The sequence below is a fragment of the Lacerta agilis genome, chromosome 10, assembly GCF_009819535.1.
Source record: "Lacerta agilis isolate rLacAgi1 chromosome 10, rLacAgi1.pri, whole genome shotgun sequence".
NCBI lineage: Eukaryota > Metazoa > Chordata > Lepidosauria > Squamata > Lacertidae > Lacerta > Lacerta agilis.
In genome coordinates this window covers 21,703,120-21,717,519 of record NC_046321.1, presented here as the reverse complement: position 1 = coordinate 21,717,519, position 14,400 = coordinate 21,703,120, and the positions used below count along the sequence as shown (strand labels likewise).

The following is a 14,400-nucleotide window of genomic DNA, read 5'->3' as shown; positions in this document are numbered from 1 at the left end:
AAGGATACATAAATTATTAGTCTTTTAAATCCAATAATAATGGGGGGTGGGGGTGGAGCACAGCTTCCCTGTCTGGATTTAAAAAGTAGCTGAAATATTTAGGATTGCAGCCCAAGCACATGCCTTTTAAATGAGCAGTGCTTGAGGAATCTGACTTATGTGCAAGTCCAATGTGAAAGGACTTGATCCATGGCTCTAAAGTGCAGACAGGAATAAAATTATGCTACAGGCTGCACTTCTCCAAATTTTGCAATAGTTTTTGCCTCAAAAATATGGCAAAATGTATTTTGAAATGCCTATTTAGGACAGGAGGGGGAATCCATTATCAGCCTACACGTTACCATATATTTCCTTGCCGTTGATGAGCTGGCCCAGAGGCAGAGATGGGCAGAGCAACTATATAAATGTTACTTTTGTGCAGTAGGCTAGTGGTTTCGCCCATTCACACACCTCTCTCTATCCTCTAGCCAAACAACCAAAGAGGCACAGGCCTAAGAAGCCAAACACCCAGGCTGAGAAGCAGGGGCACTGACAGGGTGTGGTGTGAGGAGAATTCTGGGAGCCAGATAGAGGCGGCATTCGGCCCTCAGATTCCTCACCCCTCTTTTCAGTCAAAACATGTTTAGAATTTCATATGCTGAGCTATATATGTTTGTGCTGCTTTTTTCTAATGGCAGATTAATGTGGGAACAGGATTGGGGGGGGGGGAGAGAACTTATGAAGACTGAAACTTGTCCATTCTTCCCTTATATACTTTTTACTACAGCATGAGGCAAGGCAGCTGCCATTTTGCCTCACGTTCCTGAACGGGTCGCATCATCCATGCCGTTTCCCTGCCTGCTGTAAAAAGGAAGACTAAATGTGAGCCACACAGTAGGGCAGGAGAGGAGATGCATAAACAAGGGTCAAGGAAAAGCCACTTCATAAGTCCCAAGCCCAAAGTGTAGTTAAGTGTAAGGCACATTCCATTATGTGATTTGTAGGTGTCTTGCTTCCTGCAAAAGCTTATGTTACAATAAGCTGCTGAAATTTTGAGGGGGTCTTTGCAGGTTTTTTTTTTAGATCCCCTTAAGTCTTCTTCCGCTGATGGAGAATCACAGCAAAACAGCCAATTAATCCAAGTTCTGGCCTATGTGTTTTGGTGATTCTGCAAAGGAAGAAGATTCATACCTCCATTTTAGCCCCCTTAAAAAAAACAACCCCACTCAGATGGAAATGACATTGCGGTCAATTTTCCTCGAGGGCTGATTCAAGAACAATGAATTATTAATCCACACGACAGTTTTCATGATAGGAAGCAGCGGAAAAAACTGAGGAGGAATTGTGTGTTTTAGAAATTCCCTGTTTGGGCAGGTTTACGTTTAGTTGTAGCTTTTATGAAACTCATTTAAAATTTATTACAACCCACATCTGACAATCCTTTTTATTTATCTGCCTTCAGGATTAACCAAACGTGTAAAAAACCACACACAAAAAACCACCCACCTTTAAAATGAAGCCCAAAGTGCTTTGTACTATTATTGCTGTTGTTGTGGAATACCATTTCTGCTTGAATTATTTTCTTTTTTTAAATCACTGGAACAATCTTATGGCAATGGGTAGATAAGGATTCTTATAAAGAAATAAATCAGGGTGCCACACATCTGAACACAAAGTGGAAAACTACGTATTAAAACAGCCACCCACTCATCTAAACAATCAGTAAGAATGCATTTAGAATTTTGCTTTGTTCAAGGTGAAACTCAACAGAGCACTGAGGTAAACAAAAACAACAGCAGAAATACAAAGCACTTACAGTCATACCTCTGGTTGCGAACGGGATCCGTTCCGGAGCCCCGTTCACAACATGAGCAGCGCGCAACCTGAAGCGCTGCGCATGTGCGCGACGCAATTCGGTACTTCTGGGTTCGGCACGTTCGTAACCCATGACGAACGCAACACGCAGCGTTCGTATCTAGAGGTATGACTATCTTGAACCCTATGGGCTCAAAAGCCATCTGCATTAGTGCAAAGAGCTTTGAAACACAAAAAGGAGGCTCTCCATGTTGCCCATCTCCTTGTACAATTCTGATGAGGTATTTCTGCAGCGTGAAACTAAAACATCCCAGCAGGAAGATATTCGTAGTTTTGCTGGTGTCAGAAAGTTACCTACATTTAAATGATGGCAGAAAGACCATACACAATTGAGAGCAAATGGAATGGGATAAGAGCATATGACCTCAGAGTACTCAATCTAAATTACAAAAATATCAACAGTTGTAAGAAATCAATATTTTAGTGTGATGGCACCTACATTTTGGATCTCCCTGTCTACTGACATCAGGCAAGATTATATTTAGTATGTGCTCAGTTTGTAAGATATTCGTTAATTAAGGCAAAGGGACCCCTGACCATTACGTCCAGTCGCAAACGACTCTGGGGTTGCGGCGCTCATCTGCTTTACTAGCCGAAGGAGCTGGCGTACAGCTTCCGGGTCATGTGGCCAGCATGACTAAGCTGATTCTGGCAAACCAGAGCAGCGCACGGAAACGCCGTTTACCTTCCTGCCAGAGCAGTACCTATTTATCTATTTGCACTTTGACGTGGTTTCGAACTGCTAGGTGGGCAGGAGCTGGTACCAAGCAACAGGAGCTTACCCCGTCACAGGGATTCGAACTGCCAACCTTCTGATTGGCAAGCCCTAGGCTCAGTGGTTTAGACCACAGCGCCACCCGCGTCCCATACATTAATTAATTTTCTTTATTTCTGCAGGTCTGGAACTTGGAAGCTTGCATCAGATCATGAAAGGGCAGCAGTAAGAACTGAAATGAATCAATTAAGCATGTTTCTATGAAGCCTGCATTGGAATTTGATGGGTAATCGGAGCACTTACATACAAATTTAGTTAGCAGATTTGAAGGGCTCGTTTTCTTTCATTTGCTAATTTATGAAACAGGAAATACAATGTGGTCTACAAGGATACTTTCACAAGTGCTATTATAATCAGAGACTAAGACCTTATCCACACTTTTGCCAAGAAAGCACACGTCCTAGAGGTTTTCTGCTAGAAGGCACAGGTTTGAGCAGTTTTTCATTTGCCCCAGTTTTATCCAGGAAAACTCACTGTTTACCGCTGAACCGGAACAAATGTCAATCCGCAGAAAAACCAACTAACGTTTGTTGCAATTCAGAAGTAAACAGGGTTTTTTTTCCAGAAGGAAAGCAGTGAGAAATTAAAAATGAAACCTAGAACTAACTGGTCAACCAAAAATTTGTTGTCACCAGGGCCTCCTCCTGCAAGGGGAAGGGTGTTGGCCTTGAGCTTGTGCTAAGTCTCAAAACACAGCATGAGGTAACTGGAAAATCTGTTCCTCTTTCCAGCTCTAAGCTTGGACCAGGGGTGGGGTGGGGGTGGGGAGTAGCAGAAAACAATCTCAGAGCTGGAGGTGCAAACCTAATGGGAACTGCCAATCCCAGAGTGCCCCTTGGGCACAGAGGAAAGCCCATAGCCCTGTCTCATGTCTCCATTTCCAAGCTGAGGAGAGGATGCAAAGTCATGTAGATTTGATTCAGTGTGTAGCTTCAGCCTTAGACTTTTTTCACTTTCCAGAGCTTGGCTTCCCTCTCACAATAGCAAGGACAGCAAGACTATTTGAACCCTTAATACTCACTAATGGTGTTGTATGTATTTATGGTTCATTTCAGCTGGGGATGAAGATGAAGGAGATTAAGCTAAAGGCTTCATGGAAGAAATGACGTTTGAGCTGTGGCCTGAAGGATGTGACGCCATGCAGAAATTCAGGGACAGTGTTCCAAGCACCAAAGGTATGATCAAGGATGAAAGTGACAAAAGGGAAAGAGATATCTATAATAAGGGAGCACATAGAGAGAAGAGGCAAAAGGAAAAAGAAAGAGAGCCAAAAAAGAAAAGGAAAAAAAACACAAATGGTTTTTTAAAAACCCAGACTAGAAGAAATGTCATGCTTTTAAATGGATAAAATTACTGGGTTGGAAATTTTTGCAAGTTCTAAGTGCAATTTTCAACACTAGTTTTAATAAGAGCATATGAGTCACCAGAAAAGTGAACTTTCTGTACCCTTTTCACAGCTCCAGTTGCAATGTACATCAAGAAGTGCAAAAACATGTAGAAGTCAAGAGCAAAATAATCAGCCAAATTGTTGAACACATTACAGCAGGCAGAGTTTGCAATTTGGACTGAGGTGTTTGCTACGTATCATCTCTACAGTTAGCAGAGACACTATAATTCTGAAGTATGCTGGATGCTGGGAGTGAAAAATTAGGCAAAGGCTACTGCTGTTGTGCCTTACTTATGGGCTTTCTAGAGCAGGCATGTCCAACTCCCAAGAGACTGCAATCTATTCCCAGTATAAAAAAAACAACTGGCAGTGATCTACCCATTGTCATTGGATGGTTGAGCCTTTTGGGGGGAGGACTGCCCAGAGTTGGTGAGCTTGCTCTGGTCCATGGGGTCACGAAGAGTCAGACACGACTGAACGACTGAACAACAACAACATGAAAGCCACAAGCAGTGGACTAAATGCACACAATTTGGTTGGGTCATGCATGGCTCTTCCTACCATAAAGAAGTCTTACCTCATTTGGGTCTTGCTGGTCTCTCAAAGCAATCATATTCTTAATGGCATTGATAAAAAATCCATTCACCTCATCTCGTTTCTTATTTGGCAAAATCTGGAGCAGGGGGACCATTACGAACGGAAACGCAACTTTAAGAGAGTTTCAAAAAAACATCATTAGCTAGTAATGCAAATATCCACTACCCCTAAGTATATGGATTTCCTTTCCTTTCAGAGTTTTTTTAAAAATAAAAATACTACTGCTTTCTTATTTTGTCATTCTTGACTAGAGGGTCACATGTGCTTTCTCAGATTACTTCAATTACTGAGATGAGCACATGGTTGTAGGATGCATCTCATACGTTTCTCTAATTTACAATATTAGAGCTGGGCAATGGGAGTTGAAGTCCAAAATCATTTGGAGGGCATTAGGTTGGGGAAGGCTGTTCTACAAAGAAATAGGATTCAATGTGTGTTCAGGGTTCTGCAACATTGCAATGTATGCCATAGCACACTTAATTCATTATGAGGCCTTTAAACACACACACACACACACACACACACACTTTACAAACCAACCTGCAAGGTAAGACAGCTCTGAGAATGTGACTGGAAGGTTACATTAATTCAATTTCCATCATCCCTTTTCATTCTGGAAAGCAGGGTGCCTCATTTAATGCCCTATTAAAGCTTATATATACTTCTCCAAAGAGACTAACTGCAGCAAACTGTATTTACAGACTCTTGAGACAATCACAAGGTTTGTCTTGGGGCTGCAGGAAAGTTTTGTGTAAATGTACCCTTTAACTAAGTGAACCATTAAATAGAAGGTCACTAAATGTTTCTGGAGTGTGTTTTTTCCCCTTCCAAATGAGGAATTTGCCCCGGAGTATTTTTCCCTTCATAGGAACTACCTTGCTGCATAATATTCATAAAGCTTGAGTTGTGTGCATGGCACAAATCTGAGACTTGATCAATTGATTCCTATAGTAAACCGGTTACTGCCTTAAACTGGAGAACAATAAATTCCAGTTCTACACACTGAGTGGCTATTATTATAAACAATTAAACAGACTAACATACTAGATAGGTATGTCAAATGGAGAGAGAGAAACTCCACCTACACAGAAAGGTGGAGTGCAGCACAATTCTATGAATGTGTTATTGGACGGACCTTGGGTTCATATTTCTGGATACCCAGAAGCCAAGCAGGGCTGGGTGGAGTTAAAAATTAGAACCCAGTAGTTAACCTGTCAAGTAGTGCTTGGTAAGAGTCAGGATTAGATTTAGAAATGGTTTACCAAGGGATTACCTGGGTGGTTAGGGGTTTGCTAGGCAGGGCAATTCAGTTTATTTCCTTGAGGGAAAAGAAAAGATCCTACAAGGGGCTGGAAGCATTTTACTGGTTTAGTAGAACAAATACCCATTTTAGGAGGAATCAGTTTAATCAGAAACAGGTTTAAAGTAGAAGTCTCAAGTAAAGTTACTGATTTAATTCTGTAAAGTGACTGTGACTGAAACAAAGTATTCTGCCTTATCCAAGTATCAATTAAGTTTTAACCCTCATAGACTGCATATAAATAAAATTATTGTTTTGTTTCCAACGTGCCTCATCATTACTTTGATGTTGTTAAGGGATAAGCAGTCACAGGTTTTGCTTTCACATTTTAGTAAATGCTATGACATAAAGAGAATTTCAGCCCTCTCAAGTGTTACTGACAGGGAGCACCTAAGTTTTTAAAACAACCCAAACCTGGCCACACTATACTGCTGGTGGTAAGAGTGCATAGGATTGTAGCCCTTGCCTATTGTTGATATCACTGTTATGGTTAGTTACATCAAAAACAAAAATAATTGCAACTAATCTTCTTGAACTCTACTGCTCTTTACAATTTGGAGGGGGGGGGAGGATCACCACCATAAATGTCTTAAGGAGTAACAAATAAATGATAACATGAATTCATTGTCTGTTTTTAACCATTTTCCCAGTCAATGCTATGCTTCACGTGCCTACCTGAACGTCAAGATCCTCTTCTGGAGCCCTGCTACAGTACTGAATGATTGCCACCCTGGATAACCACCAGAGAAAGGACCTTTTCAATCCCAGCACCTCAGTTATGGAGCAGGCTTCCCAAGCAAGCTTGCCTGCGGCGATCCTTCTTGTGTTTCTGGTGCCTAGTGAATACCTTTTTGTTCACACAGGCCTCTTAAATAACTATGTCATTTTGGCCTCCATTTTTCAATCTGTGTTCAATTTGGGGGTGCAGTGAGTTTTTGTTTTCTTGTGGTACTTATGTAACTTTTAATCTGACGGATTTGTGATTATTCTGTATTTAAATTATTTTTGCTTACTTATTGTAAACTGCCCAGAAAACTTGATGATATGAGGTGACACACAAATACCACACACAAATAAACAAGCTCATTTTTTAATCTACTTAGGCTGCAATCCTGTACCCACTAACCTAGGAATGGGACTTACTGAATTCAATGGGACTTACTTATCCTTTTGGTGCACTTTTCCTACTTCTGATGTATTTTCTAGTCTGTGGGACCCCTGTAGTTTGCACTTTCTTTTCCCTAGCAACCAAGATACATCTTTCATGTGGAAGGTTTGTCTGAAATAAAAGGGTCCCCAGAAGTTATTTCTGCAAATACTACTAATCTATAAGTGTTGGTGGGTGTTAAAGAATCTTCTCCCTCCCCTCCCCTGAAAAAAGCAGATGTGAAAACTTTGCAAAGAGGTTTGGGCATGTCTCTTGCTCTACATGACCTAAAGCCAGGCACTAATTAAAAATTCACTGTGTAGTTACAGTACACACATCTATTCAGAAGCCTCTTTGTATTTAAAGGGGCTTACTCCCTAGTAATGGGACGCGGGTGGCGCTGTGGTCTAAACCACAGAGCCTAGGGCTTGCAGATCAGAAGGTTGGCGGTTTGAATCCCCGTGACAGGGTGAGCTCCTGTTGATCGGTCCCAGCTCCTGCCCACCTAGCAGTTCGAAAGCACGTCAAGTGCAAGTAGATAAATAGGTACTGCTCTGGCGGGAAGATAAACAGTGTTTCCATGCGCTGCTCTGGTTCGCCAGAAGTGGCTTTGTCATGCTGGCCACATGACCTGGAAAAACTGTCTGCAGACAAACGCCGGCTCCCTCGGCCAGTAAAGCGAGATGAGCACCGCAAACCTAGAGTCGTCCACGACTGGACTTAACTGTCTTTTCCTTTACTCCCTAGTAAATGGGTATGGGTTCACAGCCTAATCTTTGGTTTATGGTTGGCATTGGGGGGGACAGGTTAAGCATTTTCTAGTTGGAAATTTATGGCACCCACATGCTCTCTCAACATTTGCACAGTGCCCACTAGTCCAAAAAAAGGTGTGTGACCCTTAATTTAACTTCTCCTTTTACACATGTTTGAGGCCCTTGAAAATCTTTCTTCTTCCCTGTTGCATTCTAAACCACTGTCATGGACAACTTTTGGTTTGTAACAAACAATTGTTTAAGAAAAAAATAGGAACAGTTGGACCATGTACAGAGCACTGTGATGTTATACTTACTGGCTAGGATTAAGATGGGTTTAAATGATGAAAGTTCAAAGAATCTTTTGGTGTTCTTAACAAAAGTATCCTCAGGGTTCTTCTGGGAGTCCACATGGGTACCAAAAGCCACACTAGCAACAACATCCAGGGTAAAGCAACTGTAATTCCTGTAAAAGATTTAAGAAGGTTGCAGTTAAACTGCAGTGTTTGTCATCCCACATTTCTGTTTCTGCCTTTGTTGCAAAACTGTCTCCTAGGGTATATTTTTCTGAGTCTATTTAAGACAATTTTTGAGTTTTTATATGTGCCAAGCCTTTTAAAGATTCATTTCAGGATGTCAGGAGATATTTATAAAATGAAAAACTAAGCACATTATCTTCTGAAGTTGATTGTGAATAATATTTATACCTTTCATTTTTACAAATGGTAAAGAAGCTGTAGTTTTAAACTACAAAATTGAATGTATACTTGCTAATTATTCTAAACACAACAAACTGCCCATTTTCTGAATCTGAGTTTTGCAAAAGTTCTGGGGCTGGTTCACACATAGGAGTTTATCTGATGATGACTGAAACATCAAGTGATAATTGCATTTGTGAATGGGCCAACGTAAATATTGCCAGAGGCAGATCTTACACAGGACCTAAAATGGTACACATTATGATGTAATCAGTCTACATATTAAGCTGCCAGTCATCAGGCATACAGTACTGAGTGCAGAGAAATAAAAATATATAAATACATATGTAACACACACACACACACTTAACAGAATTTACTTGGTTGCATTTTCACTCTTCACTCCCATCATGTAGCATCATGTCAGTGCTGACATAGGAAAGCGGAAGTCAGTTTTATGCTAAGTCAGAGCACAATCCTAACTACCTGAGTAGTAGAGCTGGCAGGGGTATCAGCAGAAGTGTTTCTCTGCTGGACTCTGCTGCTATGGAGACCCTTGCTGCATCCACCAAAAGTGAGAGCAAGCAAGAAGCTATGCTTGCTGTGTTACTGGTGGTGCTGGATCTTAGTCTGGATGCTTCGGCTTGATTGGCGTTTCTCTGCTGCGCCAGCCTGGAGCTAGCACAGCAAAATGGGAATGTCCTACTTTCTGCCCTGGGCAGCAGAAGCTGGCAGGGCTCAGTTGTGACAGAGGATCACCTATTCCATGGCTCCCCTGCCACTCTTAGGACTGCTCTGTTATATACTAGCTTATCAGGAGCTGTGTCTGCAAACTGAAAGAATATCATAAAATCTTTCCTCGCTCAACCACAATCAACAAGCAGCAATAAAAGAGGCAGAATCTGCAAAAGGAAGCTTTCAATTAACACTGGAAAGGATCTTTGTCAAACGGGTCTGAGTTATGAAGATGGATTGCTTCGAGAAATCATAGTTAAAGATGGACTGCGGTTTAGGGTTCAGATGTGGTGCTAAACTGTGATTAATTAAAAAAATATATAAATTCTAATTTCCTTGTAACTGTGTCATGAAAAGGAGAGGAAAGAGGGAGGGGAGTGTCTTGCCTAGACTTACTCCTATCAGGATAAACTATGGTTTATCACGATGGCTGGATGCAGCCACTAAGAACATTCTCCCCCTGCTCCCCTCGGATGTTACAGCCAGCTACAGATTAGATACTCCACTATAATTACTTTTGCTTGTAATTGCTACTGTTAAAATATTGTTCTATAGTAAAACAAGGGGGGGTGCAGATATACTCATTTGAAAGTGACAGCGTCCACATCAAGACAGAAAAATTAAAAACTCCATTTGTAAAATAATTGCATACTCAGAATAGCTTGGCAAATCAAGTACCTGTAAAAACTTCCCTCGCTTCTAATTTATTAAAGTACCTTTGGATGTCAAAAGCTGTGCCAGAATCTGCATAGACCTTTAAGTTACTCAGCAGGATGTCACATGCCTGGTTGATTAGCGGCACCATCTAAAAAGGAGCACATGCACACAGTGTAATTAAAAAACACACAATACATTTCTCTACATTAATTGCATACTGCAGGAGGTAAGTGCTCTCAAGAGCTCCTGAATCAGTGGATAAAGTCATTTTCTTAGGGAGGTTTTACACACACACACACACAAACACGTTCCAGTGATAACATGCTCTCTGTCCGAGACTGATGGCCACAGGAGGTGGTTTCCCTGCTTTCTTGTTTCTGTTGTGGCTGCTCACTGCTCTTAGATGGGAGAATAGGCAAATGGAACCTGTAACTGTAGTGTTGTACATGGCGGCAACTGCCATGGGAAATGAGAAGCCTCTAGGAGTAGGAGTGTGTGTGTGTGTGTGTGTGTGTGTGTGTGTGTGCATGTGTGCAGTGGCTGCAATATTGCCAGAGTTTGTTATGTGGCATGGAGATGTTTGGCACAGCTCTGCAATGTGTTGATCAGCACAAACACTAGTGCATGCCCAAGCTCATCTTCTGCCACCTTTGAAGAGGGAGGGAGGAAGAGATCCCTTTGCATGAAAGCAAGAGCAGGCTCTGCCGCTTGTGTTCTCAGCTAAGATCAATTGCTTATACTAAGCAAGCAGCTGACTGGCCGTTGCTAAGCCTGCACCAAAACTCCTATGGTCAGAACACTGCTAATTTATCTACTAGGTTACCAGCGACCAGTGCTAAGTTGCCTTTAGCTAGCCTGTGGCACCATCACTTAGAACAGGGGTGGCCAACTTCCAAGAGACTGCGATCTACTCACAGAGTTAAAAACTGGCAGTGATCTACCCCCTTTTGGGGGATTCAGGTCAAAGTTGTTGAGCTTTTTTTTAGAAAGGAAAGCCCTGTTTTGTGGGTTTCACGTAAAAGTTGTTGAGCTTCTTTAGGGAAGAGGAAAGCGACATTGAGCTTTTTTTTTTTTAGGAAGGAAAGCCCTATTTTGGGTGGTTCCGGTCATTTTAGGGATGCAGGGCAAGGATGTTGAACTTCTTTTTAGGGGAGCCAAAGTTTTTTAGCTTCTTTGGGGGGAGCCACTGATCTACCAGTGATCTACCACAGATGTCCAGTGATCTACCGGTAGATCACGATCTACCTGTTGGACATGCCTGACTTAGAACATCTGGAAACTGAAATGGATATCCCCCAAAGCTTCATTTGCATAGCTCAAATTCTGACTTTCAAAAGGAGGAACTGCAGGCTCCCTCCTCAGCTCAGCCAAGCAGGTTTTCTTATATTTAATACGCCCTGTTAAGACCTTCTAGAAGCTTATATAAGGCCAATGACAGCCCCCTCCGTCCAACCACCTGAGGGAAAGGATTTCCCTGCTAACACAGAGTGTACTCACCTGCTCAACACCCCCCGCCCCCCCACATACACATATAAACAACTTGCTGCCACCAGATAAAGGGAGGGAATTTTTCTACAAGGCTGCTCCGTTATCTATCAACCTCAATAACCTTTCCTGGGCAACTTTTTATACCACAAATGTTCTGGGGTTTCCCCTCCGTCCTGCCTTTGTTTTGCCATAGCCCCTCCAGACAGCAATAAAATGGCACCATTGGGAAAGGTGGTGGTTGAGTATCTTAGATGGCTTTAAAAAGGGAATTAGGGGAAACAGGTCTTAAACAAAACAAAACAAAACAAAACAAAAATCCCATGGTGTTTAAGGCTATCAGTGGATACAAATCATGACAGTTCAGAGTCAGCATGCCTCTGAATCACCAGCTAATAGGGAACCGCGGTGAGAGAAGTCTTTCACCCTCATCTCCCGTTTGTGACCTTCACAGAGGCATCTGACTGGTAGCAGCTAGAAAACAAAACGCTCTGCTAAATAGGCGTTTGGTCTGTTCCATCAGGCTCTTATGGAGTTCTTAACACGGAGAGGAGAAGGATCACACTCACTGCTCCATCTTCTGCACTTTGATTCAGTTATTTGCGTACAAAGGAACATGCATTATACCAAGTCAGGTCATTGGTCCATGTATCTCTGTATTGTCTACACTGACTGCATCTCTCCAGAATTTCAGACAGTGGCCTCTGCCAGCCCTACCAATCCCAGCCAGGAGCTGAACCTCAGAACTTCTGCATGCACAGTCAATGCTCTCCCAGTAAGCTATGGGCCTTTCCCATAGATACATATTTGAGAACCCTGCAAAAAGCAGGGTCTCCCAATCATGCTGAGGAGCCTAGGCACATACAATATACCATTAATATAAGTGTCATTTTCACGTATAGACCATCTTCATCAAATAACCCTAGGGTAGGGCAGTGAACAATCCATAATAAAATTATAAAATACAAAACGCCATTATTACAATTTATAAAAAACCTAAAACATCAAAATCACAAATTTACGTTTCACAATAATGATCCAGCGGGTGGTAACTTGGTGCAATAGTATAAAACAAAGGCCTGGGTTATAAGTGTGTAGAGTTTGTGCACACAGACCAATGGGTTGTGGGATGAAGGAGTAGTGCCATGTATTAATCTGCTCCTTGCTTTGTTGGTTTAGTCAATGCGCAGCCACTTATTCTTCTACACGCTTTCAGTTTCTTTGCGCCTCTTCCTTGTGGACCTTGAAATACCCCACTGCCTCAAATGATTCTGCTCTTTCCCTATCATTTTAATTTGCCTGCCACCCACAGTAGCATGCTGCTAGCTTACTGTTTTTCTTTTGTTTTAGTTATCCTTGCCCTGGCTCTCTTCCAGTTGACCCCCTTTAAACGTTTCCATAATCATCCCTTTTCATCTGCCAGTCATGTCTTCCTGGCACAGATGCCTATCCTACAGTGCTCCCTGACAGCTCAAGAATTACTCGCAGTCAATCTCGTTTCCAGAACAGGAAACAATCATAATTTACTTTTTAAGAAGAAAAGGGGGGGGAGAAAGATGGTAGGATATCAAATTTCACAAGAATCATCTTGCTTGACAAACACTTCAACAGACGGAAAGCTCACATGCTGTCACTAACAGGACCACGACAGTCCAAAAATGATGTCATTGTTACCTATTGTGCACTTCCCGTTTTAGATGTTGGGTTTTGCCAAACAGCATGCATGAGTCAAATAACCTGTCCATGGAGGGAAAATGATATCAACTTCTGGGCATTTGGATTGGCTGTTTATGACATAACAAAATAAAACATAAGCAATATGCCCACTGCAAATATTTGATCTGCCAATTATCTAATGTCACTGCTGTCTCGGCACCAAAGTTGTGCCAAACGAGACTGCAGGAGTCTGTTGGTGTCAAAAACATTGTGGCATCATCCTGCCAGTACATGCCTTGGCACTTCATTCCTCATATGGGCATTTTACAGGAGTGCTTGATTATGCCACTCTAATGTCAGCACCGTGATAGTCTAATCAAATGTTGTTTTAATTCTAGAAATGGTTATCTACAAAACTGTGCTGCCAATATGATTATTAATAACAGAATAAAATTGCTACCTTTGGATATAATGCCCAGATCAAGGGAAGTAATAGTACCATTTTATTCTACCATGGTCAGACCCAACCTGGAGTGCTGTGCCCAGTTTTGGGCACCACGGTTTAAGAAGGATATTGAAAAGCTGGAACATGTGCAGAGGAGGGCAACCAATAAAACAACAGTCTGGAAACAAAGCCTTATGAGGAATGGTTGAGGGACACGGTAAGTATGGAGAAGAGGGAAAATATTAACAAAGTTAATTTCCAGCAAGTTCTATTTCCACAGTTACGCCCACCCCTCTTTTGCATTTGCATGGGTAGCTGATACTCCTTAGGGTCTCCATGTGTCCCCTAGACTTTCAGCTGATGATACTGTTACATGTCAGCCCAATCTCTGAGATGTGAGAGACTCCAGGGGTTCTGGGCTTAGGACTCAATATCCTTGTAACGAAGGTCATTGCAGAGAGATGTATTTGGGATGTAAGGTTTTATTTACACCCATTTGCTTCTATAGCACAGAGCAAATTCTTTGCACATGCTAAATCATGGTACTTAGTTGCTGACCAAAGCCACTACCTTGACAGGCTTCCACTTATACCTTCTACCATCACAGGTATGGGATCACAGGTTCTGGAAGTGGACCCAGTGGTGTAGCATGGGCTGCCAGCACCCGGGACTGCATGGAGGGTGGGTAGGAGGGAGAGTAACAGAAGGAGAACATATGCACATTCAATTGCCTAACAGAGTCTGCGTCACCTAGAAGATCACAGCCGCAAATATAAGAAGAGTCATTCCGTTGTCTGGAGAGGTCACTTCCTGGTTTGCATGGAGAAACCGTTTTCAGCAGAGCCCAGTGATGGAAGCGCATAGCTATATTGAGGCAGCACTGGGTGTTGAAATTTTGTGCCCCTAACAATT

At 42.2% G+C, this 14,400-nt stretch overlaps 1 protein-coding gene across 2 annotated transcripts in view; it reads right to left on the bottom strand.

Annotated features, from left to right (window-relative positions):
• Window positions 1-14,400, bottom strand: part of TBXAS1 (thromboxane A synthase 1) — a 197,101-nt gene that overhangs the window by 60,540 nt on the left and 122,161 nt on the right. For both annotated transcript variants that reach the window (XM_033161799.1, XM_033161797.1), the window contains 3 exons: window positions 9,962-10,050; window positions 8,130-8,278; window positions 4,594-4,724 (listed from right to left, as the gene is read on the bottom strand). In XM_033161799.1, the coding sequence (XP_033017690.1) occupies window positions 4,594-4,724; window positions 8,130-8,278; window positions 9,962-10,050 (369 nt within the window). The remainder of the gene's footprint in view (window positions 1-4,593; window positions 4,725-8,129; window positions 8,279-9,961; window positions 10,051-14,400) is intronic.